General features: G+C 45.2%; 1 protein-coding gene across 1 annotated transcript in view; it reads right to left on the bottom strand.

Annotated features, from left to right (window-relative positions):
• Positions 1–20,946, bottom strand: part of ITGA9 (integrin subunit alpha 9) — a 355,238-nt gene that overhangs the window by 148,336 nt on the left and 185,956 nt on the right. The window contains exon 17 of the mRNA XM_047770180.1: positions 4,247–4,323. Coding sequence (XP_047626136.1) covers positions 4,247–4,323 — 77 coding nt within the window. The remainder of the gene's footprint in view (positions 1–4,246; positions 4,324–20,946) is intronic.

Below are 20,946 nucleotides of genomic sequence, written 5' to 3'. Positions count from 1 at the left end.
AAAGACAGCAGAAAAGGCAAAAATTGTGTTCAAATGGCCCTTTTGAAGCCCTTAGGGAGGCACTACGGTGGAGACCAACACTACATCTCTCATAAGTCCAAGCCTGCCCGAGACCAGGGGTGGCTGCTCCGTGGACCCGAGCCAGGAACTACAATGACAGAGTCGTTGACTCAAAACTCAAGCTGGCCCATCCTTCACTAAATGGAACAGAGAACCCAGTGACGCAATGACCCACAGCATCTCACTCTCAATCCCCTTCCCCTCCTTCCTCCTCTCCCTTCCCCTTCCCTGCCCCTCCCCTCCCCCACTTCAGTATGCCTACCTGCATTCTTTCTAAGGTTAACTGCATGCAAGCTCTGCTCTACCCCCAGAGCTCTACTCTGGCTTTAGGATGAAACCCAAACTCAAAGATATGTCACAATCTGGTCTGTCTGCCTCTCTCACTCTTGCTCTAGCTCTCTTTCACACACACACACACACACACACACACACACACACACACACACACCCCTCAAACATCTTTGTTTCAAGCATTTTTGCAGCAAACATTTTCACCACAAAACTAAAAGGCCATAAGGCCACATAACTAAAGTCCATTTATCTTTTTTTGCTATGAAAGATAAAAGAACTGGTTGATCTATATTACATAAATCTTAGCCTTCATAATGGTCTATATAGTGACAAGTAGACAGGCAGTCTTGAGGCAGTAGATGATAAAAGCTATATATATTGGCTTGACAGGAAACACAGTGATAAAACTTACTGAAACTATGAAATAAGAGAGTAAAGCCAGCTTGCATATTATACCAGACAAAGCTAACATATCAGTTTGCAAATGCTTTAGTGCAAAGGTGGATCCACCTTTCCCACAGAACCCTGGAATGTCTATCAGTGAATAAGTGACAATATGCTGAGAATACACAACACTGTAGAGGCTTTCACGACACAACATGAAGCTCAGGTACAAAAGTGCATCTTAGTGTTTGGAAACTGATACCTCTCTCCACGGAGAAAGAAATCTTAGCAAAAAAAGAAAAAATGCGATGTTCAATGGGCAAATAAATCACATTTTAAATGTATTCACGTATTTTGTATTTTGCAATAAAGTCTTTTCAGTTTTGTTATTCATTTTTCATGTTTCGTTATGGCCTGTCTAATGATGTTCTTTTACTTTTTATCTTCTAGAGCATAGGTGCCTTACAGTCAATGAGTTAGGTAGTGAAAGCTCAGCAAAAACGCTTGTGGCTTGTGTGTCTGCAGCAGAGAAGTTCATGGCAAAAATACTTCCTGACCACCTCCTTCACTCCGGATATCTGCAGGTCTGCAAGGAATCCTGCCTTCTGCACCACTGCACCTCCACTCACATTTTCCCTCTGCCCAGAATGCCTGCATCCTCCTCATTCCTCTTAATTCCTCCTCTTGGAAGCCTCTCCAGAGCCCTGTGATGACCCACCTCCCTCTTCCAGCAGTGACCAGGCACTGACAGCACCTAGCCATACTGGGCATCCCCGGGGAGAGCAGAGCCTGCATGCTATTCATTTCTGCAACCTAGTGCCCAGTTCTTCCCTGACCTGAACAAGGAAGGAATGTACATCCCATCCCAGGCAATCCTGAATCTAGAAAGTCACATGATAACCAAAGCAACTCAATCTGGTTCAAACCACCAAGACTTTGTCAACCAAATGCAGACCTTGGCTTCCAAGAGCAGTTTTCTGACTGTGCCTTCTCTCACTTTGTGCTTGGCTCTGCAGAGAGATCTGGGGAAATTCAATATAACTGAAACCTTGGGCTTAGTTCTCTATCTCTACTTATCCAACTACCAGTTAGCGTTTCTCTGATGGCTCCCTTGGGGACAACTATGGGCCCAAGAGTCTCATGAAGCTTTGTTTAATGGGGGATCTGGCCCAAAGGCTATTTTGTGAGACCAAGTGGCCTCCTAGGAAATAACTCATCCCAGGGAGAGGCTCAGAGCTTTGGTCCAAGGACATTGTTTCAGAGATTTGGAAACTCTCCTCCCCCAACTCTCTAGGTCTCATGCCTGAGTTGTAGGAAGATGGAATTGCAAGAGAGGCTGAACTAGTCCCCAAAAGTATAAGGCACCAGGAAAATGACAGAGCCACCCTGCTCTTTACATGGTAGAATAGATTATATTATGTTTTTTTTTCCATTTTTTACAACTCTCTATATTAATCTCCTTTGCTATATGACTCGCAGGTCCTCTCATTTTCTCTCATTTGAGATTATTTTCCAGTCCCTTGACGTTGAGTTTGCTCATATGATTTGCTGTGACCAACAGAATAAGGTTGACGTAAGAATGCATTAGTCCTGAGCCTAGGCCTTAAGAATTATCACATGTTTCTGTTAGTCCTCCACTGTGCCATGAGAAGAAGCAGCCCAGGCTAGCCCTCTGGTTCCAGCAGGATAATGAACAACATACAAAGCATAGCTGAAAGGGGTCATCTTCTTCTAGTTGGGATACACCTACCTGCTGCTGAACCCCAGATGTATAAGTGAGTCAGCCAAGATCCAGCTGAATTCAGCCTGGACAAGCCAAGCCTCAGCAGACTTGTAGACCCAAGAAAATAAATGATTGCTGTTTTAAGCCACTGAATTTTGAGTGGTTTGTTACGCAGCGCTTTTTTGTAGTTCTAGCTAGCTGATACATACAGGAGTCTGGGCCCTGGCCACCATACCAGTTGTTCTAGTATTATTGATTACTGGGTGCAAGGAGCAGACCTGGCTCTGACCAATATTCTTGAGAGGCCAGGGTGGAGCAGTGGTGGCAGCTTTAGCGACAAGTTGCCTTATTGACATAAGCCTTAGGTTTTATATCTTAACATATCAAAAGCATAATGCAACAGAGATGAATTTGACCATCCACTAATAGGCAGCAAGAACATCAGGACTTTTCTAATATTTAACCTCAGAGCAAGTGAACATTTTCCCACCAAATGAAGCTTTCCATGATCCAAAATAAATTTCTACCATTTACAGTCTGCCTCAAGATAAAACAAATCCATATATTTTTAAGTGACTTTTTCCCTAAAGAACTTTTTGGAAGACCCTGCTAAAACTAAAAGTCATGATCTGATAACTTATGAACTTTCTTTAGAACTGGTTTCTCTAATAGTCCCAGGAGGTCCTTCTTATTAATGTTAAAATAATCCAGTATCTACTCATCAGTTTGAAATAATTTTCTAAGCTTGGCAAAACATGAGCTACTTTAATCTTCCACTCTTGTCCTAAGCAAAAGTAATGATAATTAACACTTAAGAGGTTTGGAGTATCTGTGTTTTTGTGTTGGGGGTGGGGTTACACCTTCTTTTCCCCCAGTAAACACAAACAAAAGAAGACAACTCTTAGTATTACTTCCCTGAGATGAATAATAGATTATTTATCACCGGAAGTAAAAGTGTCCTTGTGTGGTTATTGGTCCATGATGGGATATTTCTTTCACTCCACCCAAACTTAAGTCTCATGGTCAAGGGACACAGGGTAGCATTTTTGAGAACAACTATCAACACTAGACATTTTTGAGAAATGGTAATAAATAGTATACAAGCTAAAACAATCTCTTGGAATGAATTGTCTTGAAAGGACCCCATTCTCTGATACGTGGCTTAACGTCCCAGGACCAGCACCTTCATCCCAAAGGGAGTCTAAAACAAAAGGTGGGCAGAGAGGAAGGAGAAGGCCTTTCCAGAAGGTTCACCTTTAGCTGGGGGTTCACCTGGGAACTGCTGGTGAGGTGGGAGGAAGCCCTGCTCCAGGAGAGAGGCTGCCTGTTCCCTGGGTCAAGATGGCCACCTCGCTCCTCCACTCCTCCCACCGCAGAACCACTGGTTGTTAAGGCAGATGCCACTGCTACTACATGCAGAAAAAATAAAAACAATCTTTATATAATAATACATGAATCATATGAATTGTCCCAAACAGTTAAATACTGGCAATTTCATATGGTTCAACTTCATATAAGAAGTAAACACAAAATAACCTCCTATACACAAATGCTCAGGAAAATTAGAGATATAGGCTAAACTGTGAGATATGTGAGATTGCATACAAAACAAAAACCAAACCACTCCTTCCTAAAATAATAGCTGTTGCTAAAATTACTGAATAATATGCCATTTTTAAAGCCACAACTTTTCATTGTAACCTATGTACTTTGCAGCTGCACACTTTGGGCCTGGAGTCAAGACAATCAGCTTCCCCAGAACAAGTCAAGAAAGGGGCATGGACTCACCTGGAGAGTAAGAGGTGACCCTGAAGCTGCAGGTCGGCGGCACAGTCCTCGGACCGGCAATTCCTTTCAAACACGGTCTGTGAGGGAGACGCAACAGGAAGGTTAGAACAGGATCTCGTGGCAAAGGAGTAAATAAAAGCGAACCACTTCCTTCCAAATCAGCGGGAGTTCTTCCTGTGAGACCCCCAAGTCCCCTCCCCCAATGAAGCCCGCTCCCTGCAGGGCAAGGGATCCTCAGCAGTTAACAAGGAAGCTCAAGTCCAAGGTGGCCTTGACCACAGAAGACACTCCTTATCTGACTCATTTCTTAGGCTCCTCAAGAACTTCTTCGAGGGGCTTTTTCAAGAAAGGTACCTGGTTCTCTCCAGCTTTGAGAAGATCTCTCAGTGCTCTCCCACAGAAGTGAATAATAACCCAGGTGTGTCATGAAGTCTTAGGTTACAGTCTTGACCTTGCCCTCTGCTGTCTTGGGGAAGCAGAAAACCCATATTTGAGATGGGCTCTGCCTGAGCGAGGGGACCATATTATAACTTTTAGCACCAAAGGGAAAAGTCAAAGGCAATTAGACTCTGAGGCTGAGGGCCCCACAACCGGCTTCAGGGATACTTTCCCATGTCTTGGTGGGGCCACCAGGAGTTAACAGGGATGGGGCATCCTTTCTGTAACCAAGACCAGGCCTTGAGGGCCAAAGCCCTACCCAGCACTGGGGCCTAAAGCTCCTCACGCCAAACCCAACCTCTTTCAGGAGGGCTTGTGGCGTGTGCCTGGATCTGTGTGTAGAGGACAGAGGGAATCGGGAGTGGCTTTGGGAGGAGTTAACAATTTTCTCCTCTCTGTGGCCCCTCCCTCAATCTGGTCTCCACCTATCCTGGTTCCAGGCTCTCTGTGTCTACACTGACAAGGCTCTTCACTACTGTTGGATGCCTGTAATCACTCTGGTGGGATTTGGGAGAAGAGCTGGTGGCCATTTTTCAGTTGTCATTTATTCACTCTTCAGCTTCCTCGTCATCCCTGCTCATGTCTGTGGGCCGCCCCCCAACCCAGAACAGAGTCCCAGTGATTCGGCCCCCTCCCACAGGATGAGCCCAGGAGGAGGCTTCTCAGAGGGGCCGCGTGGACTCCAGCAAACGTGCTGGCCAACAAACAGTCTAGACCCAAGCAGATGGAGTCATTTTGCTGATGGAAATGCAGATGCCCATGTCACGTTTCCAAAAGATGTTCCAGCCAACATTCCCTGCCTGGAGTGTGGGGGAAGACCTCAAAGTCTTGGGACAAAAAGAGGACATTCCCATGTTCTTTTGGACAATACCGTGGGCAAGGAGAGAGCCAAATTTCCAGGGGATTTCAGCAGAAGGCATGTGCGATTTACCTGCCATCTCCATCAGGGAGAACACAGGAAGAAGTAGATGTGATGCCACATGAATATCTCAGGTGGGAGAAGGAGGCTTTCTGAGGTGAGCAATGAGGAGAGACACCAAAGGTGGATTTAGCCCCCAGCTCAGGAAGGTGTGAGGTCCCTCCCTGACACGCCCCCACCCGTGTCTTGCCCCTCACTTCCTATTCATAATGTTAGTTGATTTTCTGCAAGAGAAGGGCTCATTCCAACTCACAGGAGCTTCAGGCCCCACTGAACCCAGCTTCTGCCTCAGCTCTTTACAAGTGTCTCTCCCATTTTACAGACAAGAGATTATTTGACTTCCTGCCTTCAGAGGCGGGGTGGGGAGCAGGTGAGAACAAACAAGTCAGAAGTGACCTACAGATATCGATCTGGTCCCTGCCCTCCCCAGCTCCGTCACTCTGACTCTCTCGTGGCAGCCACCCCTCAGACTGCCTTATAACTTCCCTCCTCAGTGTCTCCCCACAAGCCGATCCCAAATGCCTCCACCCCGTTCACCGTGGTACATGCCCTCTCATCCTCTGACGAGCGAATCAAAAGCCACATCCCTGAGCCCCCAACGAACTTGGGCTCTGTCATAGGCTCTTGCAGTTCACACGCTTTTCTTTCTGCCGCTCATCTCCATCATAACTGCTTAATTTTACAGGTCTCTCCTCTGCTAAAAATTATGCTCCTTGAGGATGGGGACCATATCGGTCTTGTTCACCCCAGCGCCTGCCCTCAGAGCCCAGTGTGTAAAAGCTGCTCAGTCAACACTGGAGGACCACACATGCTCTGAGAGATGTGGTGACCCCTGAAATAGGGAGCCCAAGGGTGGGAGCTCCAATCTGGGCTAATGTGAATACACTGCTTACCAATACCAAAGCTGGAGACCCTACACACAGCACCTGTCCCTCAGCTACAAGCAAGTGCAGAGCCTCCCAACGAGGAAGTGGCTGCTTTGGAAAAGCTCTGTCCTTGGTCTGACTTTCCCTTGTACTCTATTTCCTGTCCATCAAACTAGCTTCTCTAGCTTTTGTTAAATCCTCTAGTGCTGCTAAATTTCCATCCAACAATTTAGCACACACAGACACACACACACGCATACACATTGAGTGAGTGTTTATAGCGATCAGCTAAAATGAAGCACAAACTATCATAAGAAGACAAAGCACAAGCTTAGAAATTAGGCCAGGACTCAATTTCTACATTTATAAAATGTAAATAACACCTTCAGCGACACTCTTGTTAATGCAGATTCGCTCTTAGCTGGCGGGTGGGAATTTGTGTCTATTACCCTGTGTTTGTCTTAGGCACTGTGCGTCACTGTTTACACCAGCAAATGTGAGTGACAGCTAAGGTGTGTAGGAGTGAGCGCCATGAGGGTTTCCTAGTTGACAGTGCAGTAAGAGGATCATGGAGCCAGAGCTAAAGTGAATTTTGCTCTGTGTGGATGACTGGACTTTTTAAAAATCAATGCACAGTGTTTCCCATTACAGTCCTTACGATGTGACTTTGCCATTTCCTCCCGTAGAGAGGCGGAGTTGATGTTGCACCCCCTGAAGCTGGGTGGATTTGTGGCTGCAGAGGAAGTTGTGTTTTGCCATCTTCAAGCCTAGTCATAAAAAGAAATTGAGCTTCCTCTGAGTTCCCTCAGGGCGTTTGCCCTTGGAATGGTGCTATGATCCTGTAAGGAAGCCCAAGCTTCCCATAGAGAGGCTCATACAGAAAGAAAGTGACCAGCAGCATCCACCCGAGGCTGGTTGAGACAGTCATCATGGAAGATGGTCCCCCAGCCCCACCAGGCTGCCCCAGCTGACACTATGTGGAGCAAAGATGAGCTGTCTGAAGCAGGCCCTGCCAAATTTCCAGTTCAGGGGCAAAATGACTGACTGCGGTTATTTTAGGCCGCCAAGTTTTGGGGTCATCCGTGATGCAGCAATAGATGCATGGACTACTCCTCAACCTAATGGCTCCCCCAACTTGGGTAAGGGCATGAACAAAAGTGGGCTGGGCACACCAAGCCCTGGCAGAGCCTCGGCTCAGGCAAGACCCTCCCAGGCTGGGAATGGAGTTGTCTTACAGGTAAAATATCAAGACAGCAGGGAATCAAGAGACCAGTGTGATCGCTGTGGAGACTGAAGTTGAAACTCAAGAGTTCCTAGGTCAGGACCTGGATTCTTCTCTCTGGGCAAAAGACCATTTTGTTTCCAGAGGAACTGAAAAACATCTCTCTGGGGCAGAAATGTGGGCAGAATGAAGCCTCAGAACGCTAGCTGATAGCACAGTTTCCAGATGCCAGTAAGAACTACTTCTCCTACCTAATGTGTAAAGAGCACAGGTTCTCCCTGATACCAGTGAGCCAAACTGCTGGTTTTCCTGGAAACCCAACTTCTCTGCCTGCTTGTACCCATACCTCCCTTGTCTTCTGTGCAAACACAAGCTTGACTGCCTAAATCAGGCAGATTCCAGCCTAGCAGTCTCTCCCACCTCCCTCCAGCCTCAACTCTGGCTGGGAAAGCCCTGTCAATTTTTTTTTTTTTTTTTAGCCTGGAAGTATTCTTTCTGGAAACTGTAAAGAGACCTAAGAAGCCATCATTTCTGACTCCTCTCTGATGAAAAGAGGTTTAACCCTTTCTCTCAGGAGATGACCATTTCCTGCCTCAGGCTTTATGGTCTGGATCTCAGCAGCCTCTTTAATCCCATGGACTAGATTTCCATGTGGACTCCTTCCTTAGGCGGGTCTTCACCTCAATTTTCCCTAAAAAATACACTTATCTTTTTGAAATCCTTTCTCCAGCTTCCCCTCCAATCCAAAAATCTGTTTATTTTACAGCAAAGTTGGCACATTTTTTTCTGTAAAAGGCCAGACAGAAAATATTTTCAGGCTATGGCCATATGGTCCCAGCTATAACAGCTCAGCTCCTCAGCTAAGGAGCGAAAGCAGACCTAGGTAAAGGAGTGGTCGTGGCTGTGTCTCAATAAAACTTTATTTATAAAAAACAGGCAGCAGGCTAGATTTGGCCTGCAGACTGTAGTTTGCCCGCTCCCATTCTAGAATATTTGGCTACTGATTTCCTCATTCCCTATAGGCTGGGGTGGTGGGAAATACAATGAGTTCAGGTCAATGTACAGTTTGTTCTGAAGCAGAGCACAGAGGCTGCAGTTGGCTGGGTTTTGCCACCAAGGCCACGCCAGCCTTGGGTGTATGTGATTCAAGGCTGCCCTGGCCAAGGCTGACTTCAGAGAGGCAGTTGTCCATACCTGGTCCCATTTCCTTCTCAAATCTGCACTAGGAAAAAAATCTTCCCTTCTAATCTAGCAAGAAGTACAATTCTTAGTCTCTTCTACCTGTCCTGTTCAGAGGAGGGTCAGTTGCTTGGACTTGGTGATATTAGTGTAAAAACAGATATAGTCATTGGCATAGGTTGGACATTGTTTATAGGGTTACTCTGGCAACCCGGTCCCATGCTGAGGCCTGAGAAAATAGGACAATCAGATCAGGTGGGAATAAATGCTTTTTAAGTCCCACCCCAAGGCTATTTTCAAGCTAAAATGAAGAAAACATTTCCTGACAGGCAATATGACTTTGCAGAGGGTCTCTCCCTGGACAACAGGAGGGACAGTGCTGAACTCTTGCTCCTCGCATAGCTCCCTGTAAGGTCCCAGAGACCCCAGCGATATGCATTTCATTCCTGCAACCCCAGCACCTAGCACAGTATTAAACATCTGTGCGCGTGCGTAAAAGCCATGACCTGAGTATAAGGGGTTTCTCCTTCCCAATTCTGTTTTAATGCTTTTTCCAGAATCCAACATTGTCCTTAACGTGGCACATTAAAAGAGTTCAGAGTGGTCCCAGGAATTTCAGCTCTGTTGAGCCCTGTGCTCAAATGGAAGAAGGAAAAGTCTCAGCGCTTGGTACTTAAAATCAGGTCATGCAGGAAGACTTGCTTTCTAAAGAACAGTATGTCCACAAGAATAAATGAAATACTTTGTAAAATTAAAGCTGGGAAATTCCTTCTATTTCAGGAATCATCCTTTCAGATTTTGAAATCATGGGAAGAGTCCTCTTGGTCTCCCTCTAAACAACAAGTGGGGCTATTTGATTTTCCTTCATGAGAAAACCGGAGGTGATAAATTCTTTTCTTTGGGCATCCTTTGGTTTACTCCATGGCCCTGCAATTCACACAACAGCCTCCTCTGCCTAAAGGCAACATTTCAATGCTCTAGTTCAACCCCCATGAAGAACTGAGTGGGAGGTGGAGCTGCTCAGGGAGCTCCTGCCCACCTGGGCCTGCACTTGGCCTCTGGACCCTCCCAGTGCCCTTTCCAGGTCTGTCTGGGATGAAGTGGCCTTTTCTAGGCCACATTTCATGTCCCTTTACAACTCGAGCCATCAACTCTGCTCTAGGCAATCTCCTGCCCCTGAGAACCAGAATTTCCTTCCCTTGATTTTTATCCTGGAATCTTTTGTATTTATGTTTCATTTATTTATTCATTTAAAGTGACTGTTAATTAGTCACAAGAGGCAGAAAACAAAACCAACAAGTTCAAATAAATGGGCTGCTGCTATCAGAGAAAAGGAAGACTACACTAGCCATGCTTCTAAAAGCTGCTGTTGGATGTAGTCAGGCAACTAGGAGTGAGAGTGAGGAATATGGCCCCAAAGTGGAGAGGATTCCAGGGAGACCGCTCCTCACCTGTCTGCAAGAACATCACCTACCTGGGCTTCAGGAATAACTTTAAGTAGCAAGTACCTGGCCTTTGATTTCCTAGATCAGCAGTTCTCACTGTGGTTCAGTCGTAACCAACCCGACTAGTAATCAGGAGGACATGGGTTCGATCCCTGGCCTCACTCAGTGGGTTAAGGATCTGGTGTTTCTGTGAGCTGTGGTGTAGGTAGGTCTCAGACACAGCTTGGATCTGGCATTGCTGAGGCTGTGGTGTAGGCTGGCATCTACAGTTCAGATTTGACCCCTAGCCTGGGAACTTTGATACACTGTGGGTGCGGCCCTGAAAAAAAAAAAAAAAGCCAAAAAAAAGGTAACCATGATTTCCTTGATCATCTCAGAATATAATGGGAGGGGGGCGGCCCACTAAGATTTCTTCTCCTGCTAGAGGCTGTCCACTGGACGTGTGCCCTTGCTCACTTACACTCATACATATTCACATGCTTGTGGGGAGGTTTTCAATTAGGCAGGACAATACAGAAACACCCCAAAAGGCTGAAGATTCTGGGGAAAACAACTATTTTCTCCTAAAATGCAGTTTGCAGAACAAGACACACTTTTTCCCCCAAAAATTGAAAGATAATGATGGGAATTTGGTTTGCTAATAACATTTTGTTGAGGATTTTGGCATCTATGTTCATCAGAGATATTGGCCTGTAATGTATGTGTGTGTGTGTGTGTGTGTGTGGTGTGTGTGTGTGTGTTTTGTTCTTGTCTGATTTGGGATTAGGGTAATGCTGGTCTCATAAAATGAGTTAGGAAGTGTTCCCTTCCCTTTGATTTTTTGGAGGAGTTTGATAAGAAGAGGTATTAAATCTTCTTTGGATTTAAAAAAAAAAAAAAAGGACAAAAAGAAAGAATCCCATGCTGAAAAAAACTGCAAAGATAAAGTATAACACTGAAGAAGAAACCGTGAAAATTCAACAGGTGACTACAAGTACAATCCAGCCTTTGATAGGTAGGTGTACCCTCTCCTTTGCTATTTGTTGTTGTGTGCTTTGCTTTTTTTTTTTTTTTGGCTGTGCCTGCAACATGTGGCAGTTCCCGGGCCAGGGATTGAACTCCTGCCACAGCAGTGACCCAAGCCACTGCATCCTTAACACACTGTGCTACAAGCAAACTCCTCTCTTGTTCTTTGGATTAATCTTGCAGGAAGCCTGAGACAGAGACACAGCCAGACTTCCGTGGTCAGTAAGGTTGAATTATGTCCTTGTTTTCCTCACATGTACTCAAAGCTAGATGATTTTCACACATGTTTCACCGTGGTGCCCTTTCTGAAAAGATTAGCCAAAAGCTGATGCCAAACAGCTGACGCCTGTAAGAACAGGACTGATCTGGCTGAAACAGGGGAGCCAGTGATTACCTCCCCCTCTAAAGCTCCTCCTCCTCCTCCACTGGGCCAAACTGCCCCTCTAAATCCAGGTGTGTGCTCTGGAACCCCCAGGCTGGATGGTCTCTGACACCTGCCTGGCTCTTACGTCTGGAGTTACTGTGCTCTCTCCTCCCTGCCAACTCAGATTTCCATTTTTTGCAGAGATTGTGTATAAGATAGTGAAAATAAACGTTAGAGCTGTAAATAACAGCATTCGAAGCCATTTGGGCACCTCATCCAGGAAAGCATTACCTAATGTCCAGGCTGAACAAACAGTGAATTTGCGTGGGCACAGCACTGGCATCCTCCACACCCAGGCACTGAGGCACTGGGGTGGGAGGTCTAGATGGTGATCCGTTTCCAGCACAAGGTAGGGTCAAAGTTTATGGCTTCAACATAGTTAGACATTAGCATGAGGGTAAAATAGCTCATCTTCCCCTTGAAAGATGGCAAAATGAGTATTCTCAACAGAGCCAATGGCTTGCCTTTCACCAACTGTACATCTTGCATCTTGGTCTTCAAAAATATATACTCAGATGGACAAAGGTATGTGATGTAGGTAAATCACCCAAAATCACAGGCAGTGCTCTCCTCCCTGGGAAGAATTCTTAGAGAGTTCACGGAGCACATTTCTTTTAATAATATGACTTTGCTGAATCTGCCAGTGAAGAAATTCTGATATGAGGTCCAACCTCTGCAGGAGACCTTTCAGAAGAGCCCTTTCCATAAGATAAATTTACTGAGCATCCTCAATGAGCCAGGCTGGAGACTAGGCATTGAAGATCAACAGCTAATAAGAAAAAATAGATTCCTGTCTGCACTGGGCTTCCATTCTAGTGAGGGAAATAGGAAAGCAATTAGACAAATCTGTAATAATTGTGACAGCTGTCATGAAGGAATCAAATAGTCAGCTCAGGGAGTTCCCACTGTGGCTCAGCAGAAACGAATATGACTAGTATCCTTGAGGATGCAGGTTTGATCCCTAGCCTTGCTCAGTGGGTTAAGGATCCGGCATTGCCATGAGCTGTGGTGTAGGTTGCAGATGTGGCTCAGATCCGAGTTGCTGTGGCTGTGGCATAGGCCAGTGGCTACACTTCTTATTTGACCCCTAGCCTAGGAACCTCCATATGCCATGGGTGTGGCCCTAAAAAGACAAAGCAAAACAAAACGAAACAAAACCCAAAGAGTATCTCAGTCAGGGGATACAGGGTAGTTGGGGGGGTGGCTCTCTGAGTAATAATTAAACTAAGACCTAAAGAAAGAAGAAACGGCTGCAAAGAAAGCATGGCAAGAGCTATGCAGAAGAGGTATCAGCATGTGCAAAGGGCCTGAGACAGGAAGTGGCTTGCTAAGTCTAAGGGTGGCTGGAGTGTAGCAAGGGCAGCACTGGATGATGTTGGAGGGGCTGGGGCCCCTTGGGCAGGTCTTTTGGGCCACAGTGAGAGTCTGAATTTTCTTCTAAGGGCGAAGGGAAGCTATTGGTGGGAAGGTGTTATGCACAGAAGTGAGCTGGTCCAAGTAAGAAATGCTAGTGGTCTGAACTAGAGCAATGGCAGTAGAGATGGAGTAAAGAGGATGGATTCATGAGCCTTTTGAGCTTAGGGTGGTACAGCTGGTTCTTGAATTCAGATTGTACATCCGTGTATTTGCCCCCTGCGGAACAAAGGGGCATCTTTGTTTCTATTTTACAGACAGGATCATCTGTGCCATATTTTAGATTCCACATATAAGTGATATCATATGGTATTTGTCTTTTTCCTTCTGGCTTACTTCACTTAGTATGAGAATCTCTAGTTCCATCCATGTTGCTGCAAATGGCATTATTTTATATTTTTTATGGCTGAGCAGTATTCCATTGTATATGTGTACCACATCTTCTTAATCCATTCATCTGTTGATGGACATTTAGGCTGTTTCCATGTCTTAGCTACTGTGAACAGTGCTGCGATGAATACAGGAGTGCATGTATCTTTTTCAAAGTTTGGTCCAGATATATGCCCAGGAGTGGGATTGCTGGGTCATATGGTAGTTATATGTTTAGTTTTCTGAGGTACCTCCATACTGTTTTCCATAGTGTTTGTACCAATTTACATTCCCACCAACAGTGCAGGAGGGTTCCCTTTTCTCCACACCCTCTCCAGCATTTGTTATATGTTGACTTATTAATGATGGCCATTCTGACTGGTGTGAGGTGGTACCTCATAGTAGTTTTGTTTTGCATTTCTCTAATAATCAGTGATGTTGAGCATTTTTTCATGTGCCTGTTGGCCATCCAAATGTCTTCTTTGGACAGTGATTCCCAGGGGGGAGAAGGGAGGGAGTAGAATGGACAGGCATTTGGGGGTTTGGGGATGTAAACTGTTATATTTGTAATGGATGAGCAATGGGACCTTACTTTACAGCATAGGAAACTGTGTGTGACTGGGTCACTTTACCGTACACTAGAAATTGAAGAAACATTGTAAATTAACTACACTTTAATTTAAAAAAAAGCAAAAATAAAATAAAATAAAGCCAATAACCTTAGTCACACCTGCAAAGTCCCTTTGCCACATAATGCATTATATTGACAGGTTCCAGGAATGAGGGTGTGGACATCTTTGGGGGACATTCTGTCTAGCCCTGATCAAGTCTCTTTGGGGGCCTCCTGGGCAAGCATGAGAGCAGTTATCATTTCCAAAGCTCTACTCTGGGTACAGGGTTTGAAGACAGGGTCTTGATCATAACCACTGGTAGGCTCACCTGAAGGGGAAACACAAGGGCTACTCTGCACGGGGAATCAGTCCAATGGCAGCTCAGTACACGGGCTGGCCAGAGCTTTCCAGGATTGTTGTTTTGTTTTGGCTACGTCCATAGCAGACAAGACTTCCTGGGCCAGGGATCAAGCCCACACCACAGCAGTAACCAGAGCTATAGCAGTGACAATATTGGGTCCTTAACTGGCTCAGCAACCAGGGAACTCCCTGGATTGTTTCATTTAGTTCCTCCCGTACTCTTTCAGCAGCTGAGACCCACTAAGAACTGATAATGAGTCAACTCTCTGGGTGTATCAGATAGCACCTTCACAAACTCACCTGTAAGACCTTCCTGGGGCCACTGGGAGAGCTCCTGGCTGCCCCCCATCCTGAGCTCAGGCAGATCATCTCCCTGAGGCATGCTCTGATCTCCCACACTCAAGAAGATGCAATGGTCTCCTGACTCTTACAAGTGCAATCAAGTCCAACTCCCTGGCCAGTGAACAAGTGGTCTCCAGCCCTGAGAGCCCATCTCCTTCCCCTCACCAGATGTTCAGTCAGAAGACCACCACCAACATCCATCAGTTCCCCCTCTTCTGTTGGTCTGTCAAACCCCTCCAGCCCTGAACATCCAAATTTGACTTCTTCCCTGAGGCTCTGGCCAATTATCCCTTCTCCATAGAGCATCTCCTCCTCCTCAGCTGGAAGAGGTCTCCAGAGTGCGATTCACACACACTCGTTTGAATCTCATTTTCTCTCTGTGTAAGTTAGTTATTCCTGGACAGTCTCTAAGTCCACTGAAGGCAGCAATATTTCATTTATCTTCTTAATCAGGTCTTACATGTAGTAGGCACTCAATTAACTGAATTGCTCTTGGACAGTCCTTTTCTTTTCCTTCCTTCCTTCCTCCCTTCCTTCCTTTCTTTCTTTCTTTTTTTTCTTTTTAAGGCCACACCTGTGCCATGTGGAAGTTCCCAGGCTAGATGTTGATCTGAAGCTGCAGCTGCCAGTCTATGCCACAGCCACAACAACATGGGATACGAGCCACATCTGTGACCTAAACTGCAGCTCATGGCAGCACAGGATCCTTAACCCACTGAGCGAGGCCAGGGATTGAACCAGTATCCTCATGGATACTAGTCAGTTTTGTAATTCCCTGAGCCACAATGGGAACTCCCTATTTATTTTTCTTATGGCTGCACCTGCAGCATATGGAAGTTCCTGGCCCAGGGGTCAAATCAGAGCTGCAGCTACAACCCAGGCTGCAGCCATGGTAACACTGGATCCTAGCCATATCTGCGACCTATGCCACAACTTGTGGCAACGCCAGATCTGTAGCACATTGAGCAAGGCCATGGATCAAACCCACATTCTCACAAAGACAATGTTGGGTCCTTAACCCGCTGAGCCACAATGGGAACTCGCTGCATAGTCCTTTTAAATACTTCTCTGGTTAATGAATGAAATACTTTGCTGTTGCTTGCGTATCAAATATTTCTTGAGGAGAGAGAGGAACATCTCTCCTTTCCTTAAATTTTTAAGGTGAAATACACGCTCATCAGGCTGTATATCCTACAGATGTTTGCAGGGTTAGAACTTCAGTATCTGCCAAGTGCCCAGAATCCCAACCCATCCTCAGCTTGAGTGGCAACCCCACTACTCACTCGGACAGCTTAGCACCTACCTGGAACCCATTTTCTCCCAAGACTGCTCTTCATCCAGAAGAGGGAAGCCTTGGCCTCCTGCCTGATTAACTCACTCCCACTCAAATGCCTGGGACCCATCAGTAAGCCTGTACTTAACATGCTCCAGTCACCGTCTCCATGTTATATACATGGTCTATGTAGCCAATCCACCTGACCTAGACCCTCAAGGGGGGCAGACTCTGACTCCACAAGATTACCACAATTTAATCCACTCCACTGCACAGTCCTATGTATCAACAAGGGCTTGGTGACTTTTAGTTGAAAAGGCTAAGCCATTTAAATCCTAATTTTATCTGACAACATGACTTGAAGCACTCCAATGAGTTTATTCCTTCCTAGGAAAGAAGTTGGAGCCCTTTGTGGAGATACTCTTTCGGTCATATATACACAAGTTAAAAATCAGCTCTGCCTCCTGGAGTGGGCCCAGCTCTCAGAATCTTTCCTCCCATCAAACTGAGCCAACATCTGGAAGACACATGGAGGAAGATCATTAAATTACCTTTCCCCCCCACCCCATAATCAGGAAAAGGAGAATAAGCAAGGATCATTCTCCCAGATTTTTTCTCAGGCTCCTGGACAATCTTCCCAATCTAAGGACAATATTTTTCTTTTATTTTTAATCAAAGAGTCATATGGTTAAAATAATAACCTTCTGCCACACACCTCCCTGTACTGAACCTTCTCTCCAGGGGAACCACTATTATTCTTGTCCATTTATGTTTCTTTTGATGGTTACTTCCTTATCTCTAGCAAATATATTGATATGTCTACTTCCTGAGTTATCAGATTTTGACATTATTTCACTGAATTCCTTCCAAGATAGATAAGTACTGAACTCACCTACATAATGGCCCATCCCACTGTGCACCTTCCTAATTTTGGCAGGCAAATCATTACTCTTAGCTGCTCTGCTGCACTGGTTCTCAAACGTTAGCTGCTTCAGAATTACCTGATCGGCTTGTTAAACTCAGATTGCTGGGACCTATTCATAAGTTTCTGATTCAAAGGGTCTGGAGTGGAGCCCAAGAATTTTCATTTCTGACAACACCCCAAGGGAGGCTGGTGTTGTTGGTTCAGTGACCACACTTTAAGAAGCACTGCTCTACTGGTAACCTCTACAATTTCAAGTAATAAACAGCTTTTTCTTGTTTGATCAAGTTTTTCAATATCTCTTGGCTCACCAATTGAAAAGATTACAATATTAAAACAACTTCTGTTCTATTTTTACCTCTACACAGTAAAATTTAATGACATTTACATTTTATACTATAACCACAGCTCTGATTGGGGGCTTGATTGTAAATACTGAAAACCAATAAACAGTGCTGTTATTATGGCCACATGATTACTGTTCACAGCAGAGCCAAGACAAGTGTCATGATTATATTTCCTCCTCTAATAGGTGTAAAGTTAAACTATGAGAACATTCAAATTTTATTGAAGAGAGAATGCGTCTAATATTAAGGTCCTTCTCTTCCATATACTCTTTTACTTGCCTAAAATCCCACCACATTTTAATTTGTTTTATATGTGAATCATGATGTATTTTTATTTTTCTGGGAGTTTTCGATTGCCTTTTTCTTTTCCATGGGAAAACCATATATTCCATCTGCACTGTGTCCTGAATATTTGCTACTTTCTATAGCCAGCTTCATTCTTCTTGAAGCTCACTGATACCTTTTTGAAAGTGATCACTGTTTTTTGGACTTGGTGCATAGTTGTAATCCTGGAATTTCTTGTCACTAGACTTCTAGGAGTTCTCACATTTGACGACTTGCTCCTTCTAGTTGTCACCCTTGTTTTCTTGGAGTGCATCTCAGGTAATTCCCTTGGAAGGGTTATCAGGGATGTAAACTTTCCGGGTCCTTGTTTATCTGAACAATGACTGTTTCGACTTCATACTTGACTGTTAGGCTAAGTGTAAAATCTTAGTTTCAAAATCACTTTCTCTCAGAGCATTGAAGCCCTTCTTTCATATATGTTAACTTCCAATCTTGCTAATAAGGAGTCTGACTAATTAAGTTTTAAGTGGGCATATATCCCTATCATCATCCCGTACTCCCTGTCCTAGAAGCATTTGTAATTTTCCTTAAGTCTTAAGAGTAGTGATATTTCAAAATGATGTATCTAGGATATTTTTGTTTTATCCTGCTTGCAAGTTGGTGGGTCCTTTACATTTTAAAAGTGTTTCTCTTTAATTCCGGGAAATTTTATTCCATTATCTCTCATAATTTTTTTTTTCATTTTCTGTTTGCTTTTTCTGATATTCCTATTACTTGGATAGAGGACCTTGCAGATGCATCTTTTGGCTCTTTTCTATTCATCTTTTAGTTTTGCTTACTGCTTACTGGTAGATTTCTTATCATTTTCTTCTATTAAATTTTTGGTTCTGCATCCACACTGTTAATTTTCAAGAAGTTTTTCCTCATTCTTTCTTTCTTTTAAAAAGAAAAAGAATTCCTGGCACTTTCAAGTGGATAGAATGTATTCTTCAATTTCCCTGTGTTTATTACATAGAGCTTAAGTTGGGTTTGGTTTGGGTTCTTGCTTTTTTAGGAACACACCTATGGCATATGGAAGCTCCCAGGCTAGGAGTCAAATGGGAGGTGCAGCTGCTGGCCTATGCCATAGCCACCGCAATGCTAGATCCTTTAATCCACTGAGCAAGGTCAGGGATTGAACCTGCATCCTCGTGGCTATTAGTTGGGTTCTTAAGACACTGAGCCACAATGGGAACTCCTAAATTGTTTTTTTTTAAATCTTTATAATCTCTTCTAAACGTTAAATATTTTATTTCCTTCTGAGTCAGTTATTCTGTATGTGTATTTCAGTATTTTTTTCCCCCTCATGTCCCCCATTTCCCCTCAATTTCAGATGTCCTTGGGTGTCCATTCATTTTAAGAATAAGGTAAAAGGGCTAATTGGAAAATCTGGGTGTTTGGGTGGAAAGTGGGAGCGGAAGGTAATTTTTAACTACATTGGCGGCTCCAAATGTCAGGAGAAATAAGACTTTCCACTGGGGAAACAGGACCAAACAGTTTACCCAATTCTTTAGAGAAGAATATGCCTGGTTGCTTGCTCTTCTGCATGCCTGAAGTATGTAGGGGTGGGGACAGGGGTTGAAAGTCAACACTTCCACACACCAACCTTCACTTAACCACTGCCGTCCCTGTTTCCAGCCCTGCTTCTCACTCTTGCACTCCTCGAAATGCTGACCTGGCCATCGCTGCAGCCTCTCTGGACCCAGGGGTAGACAGGCATCCAGCCCCTCCATGTGCGTGCAGTGTTCACTCACTAACCCTCTTCCTCCTTCTTTGCTCACTACAGAAAATTAAGGGACTCTCTCACTGGGTGACACCCTTTCCCCCACAGCATTCCCCTCCCTGTTTGGATTTACTGATTTATAATCACGGTAATGTATGTCTATGTCAGGAAGCATAGACATAAATATTTATGCTTGGTTGAACATGAATCACAGGAATAGCATTTTCATACTAATTTGTCCCTGCATCTCTGGCTTCAATAAGGCTGCCTGAATCTAAAAATGTCAGTAGAGGTTCTAAGCTGCTCTTCCCTCAAGAAGGCCCACTCTGTGCCACTGATGGGCTGGTGGGAATGAGGGTTGGGTTCGCTGTGGAAGGGATGCCCAGAGCTAGCAAGACACTGAAGAGAGGAGGCAACCACTGCACTGTGTCATTTCAGAGGTAAAACAAGCACAGGGTACCCTGAAATGATTCCCAGCACCCCGAGTTTGGACCATTCCCAAAACACAAGTTTCTTAGGCCAGTGAGATTCCACCTGAGAGAGCAGAGTAAATATAGGGCTACAGGGAACTAATGATCTAGGAATCATAATACTGATTCACTAGGTCCCCAGCCTGACCTCTTCACCTCACTTCATTGTCAGTAGATGGCGTCGACCTCTACCTCTTCATCAAGGCAGGAGTCACCAGCTTCCTGCCCTGCCTTGTCATCTTACTTTCCTCAACTCCTCGCCTTCCTCACGCCTCCCCTTCACAACAGCCCCTCCACCCTGCCCACCGCTTAGACACATAGCATCCTCCCGGTCTCACCCCTCACTCCCCAAAGCCTGCTCCAAGCATCAGCGACCAGCAGGACATGCTGGCCACCCTCCAGGGTACTCGTGTTTGAAAGAAGTTTATGTTTGACTCCAAAGACGCGTCCGAAAAGGCAGTGTTGTCGATGGTTCTGTGTAAACGAGTAGTGGGTGCTGTCAGCTCTGCCCAGCAGTTTCCAACTGCTGCCCCTCCCCCCGCTGATACAGGCAGGTAACGTGCCTCCTTCTCCAGAGAACTGTCCACAACCGGAGGGAGTCTCCTTCATGGAAGGTCACACTCCCCTTCTAGCCCCCACAGCCAGCCAATGGCTAACTAAGAGGGGGTGCAAAGGGCCAGCTACCTTCCCTCAAAGAGAGGACAGCTCTTTGCTGTAATTATGCTCCAGAGCTCCCTGCAGGGCCAAGACTAGACTTTAGCTGAGGCCACAGCCTTGCTCAGCCCTTTCCCCTTTCCTAGCAGGTTTCTCTTAAGAGCATAGCTTCACTTCACCAGGTGCTCCTAAATCCCTGTCTCGGGCTCTGTTGCCTTTTTTTTTTTTTTTTGGCCACACCCCCAGCATGCAGAAGTTCCTGGGCCAGGGATCCAACCCAAGCCATAGCAGTGACAACGCCAGCTCCTTAACTGCTAGGTCAAGCAAGGGAACTCCTCAGGCTCTGCTTCTAGGGACGTCTTGGTGAAAAGCTCCCATCTAAGATCCAAACATT

This window comes from Phacochoerus africanus, chromosome 1 (assembly GCF_016906955.1).
Source record: "Phacochoerus africanus isolate WHEZ1 chromosome 1, ROS_Pafr_v1, whole genome shotgun sequence".
NCBI lineage: Eukaryota > Metazoa > Chordata > Mammalia > Artiodactyla > Suidae > Phacochoerus > Phacochoerus africanus.
The sequence above is the reverse complement of the archived record's forward strand: the minus strand, read 5'-3'. Positions and strand labels throughout refer to the sequence as shown.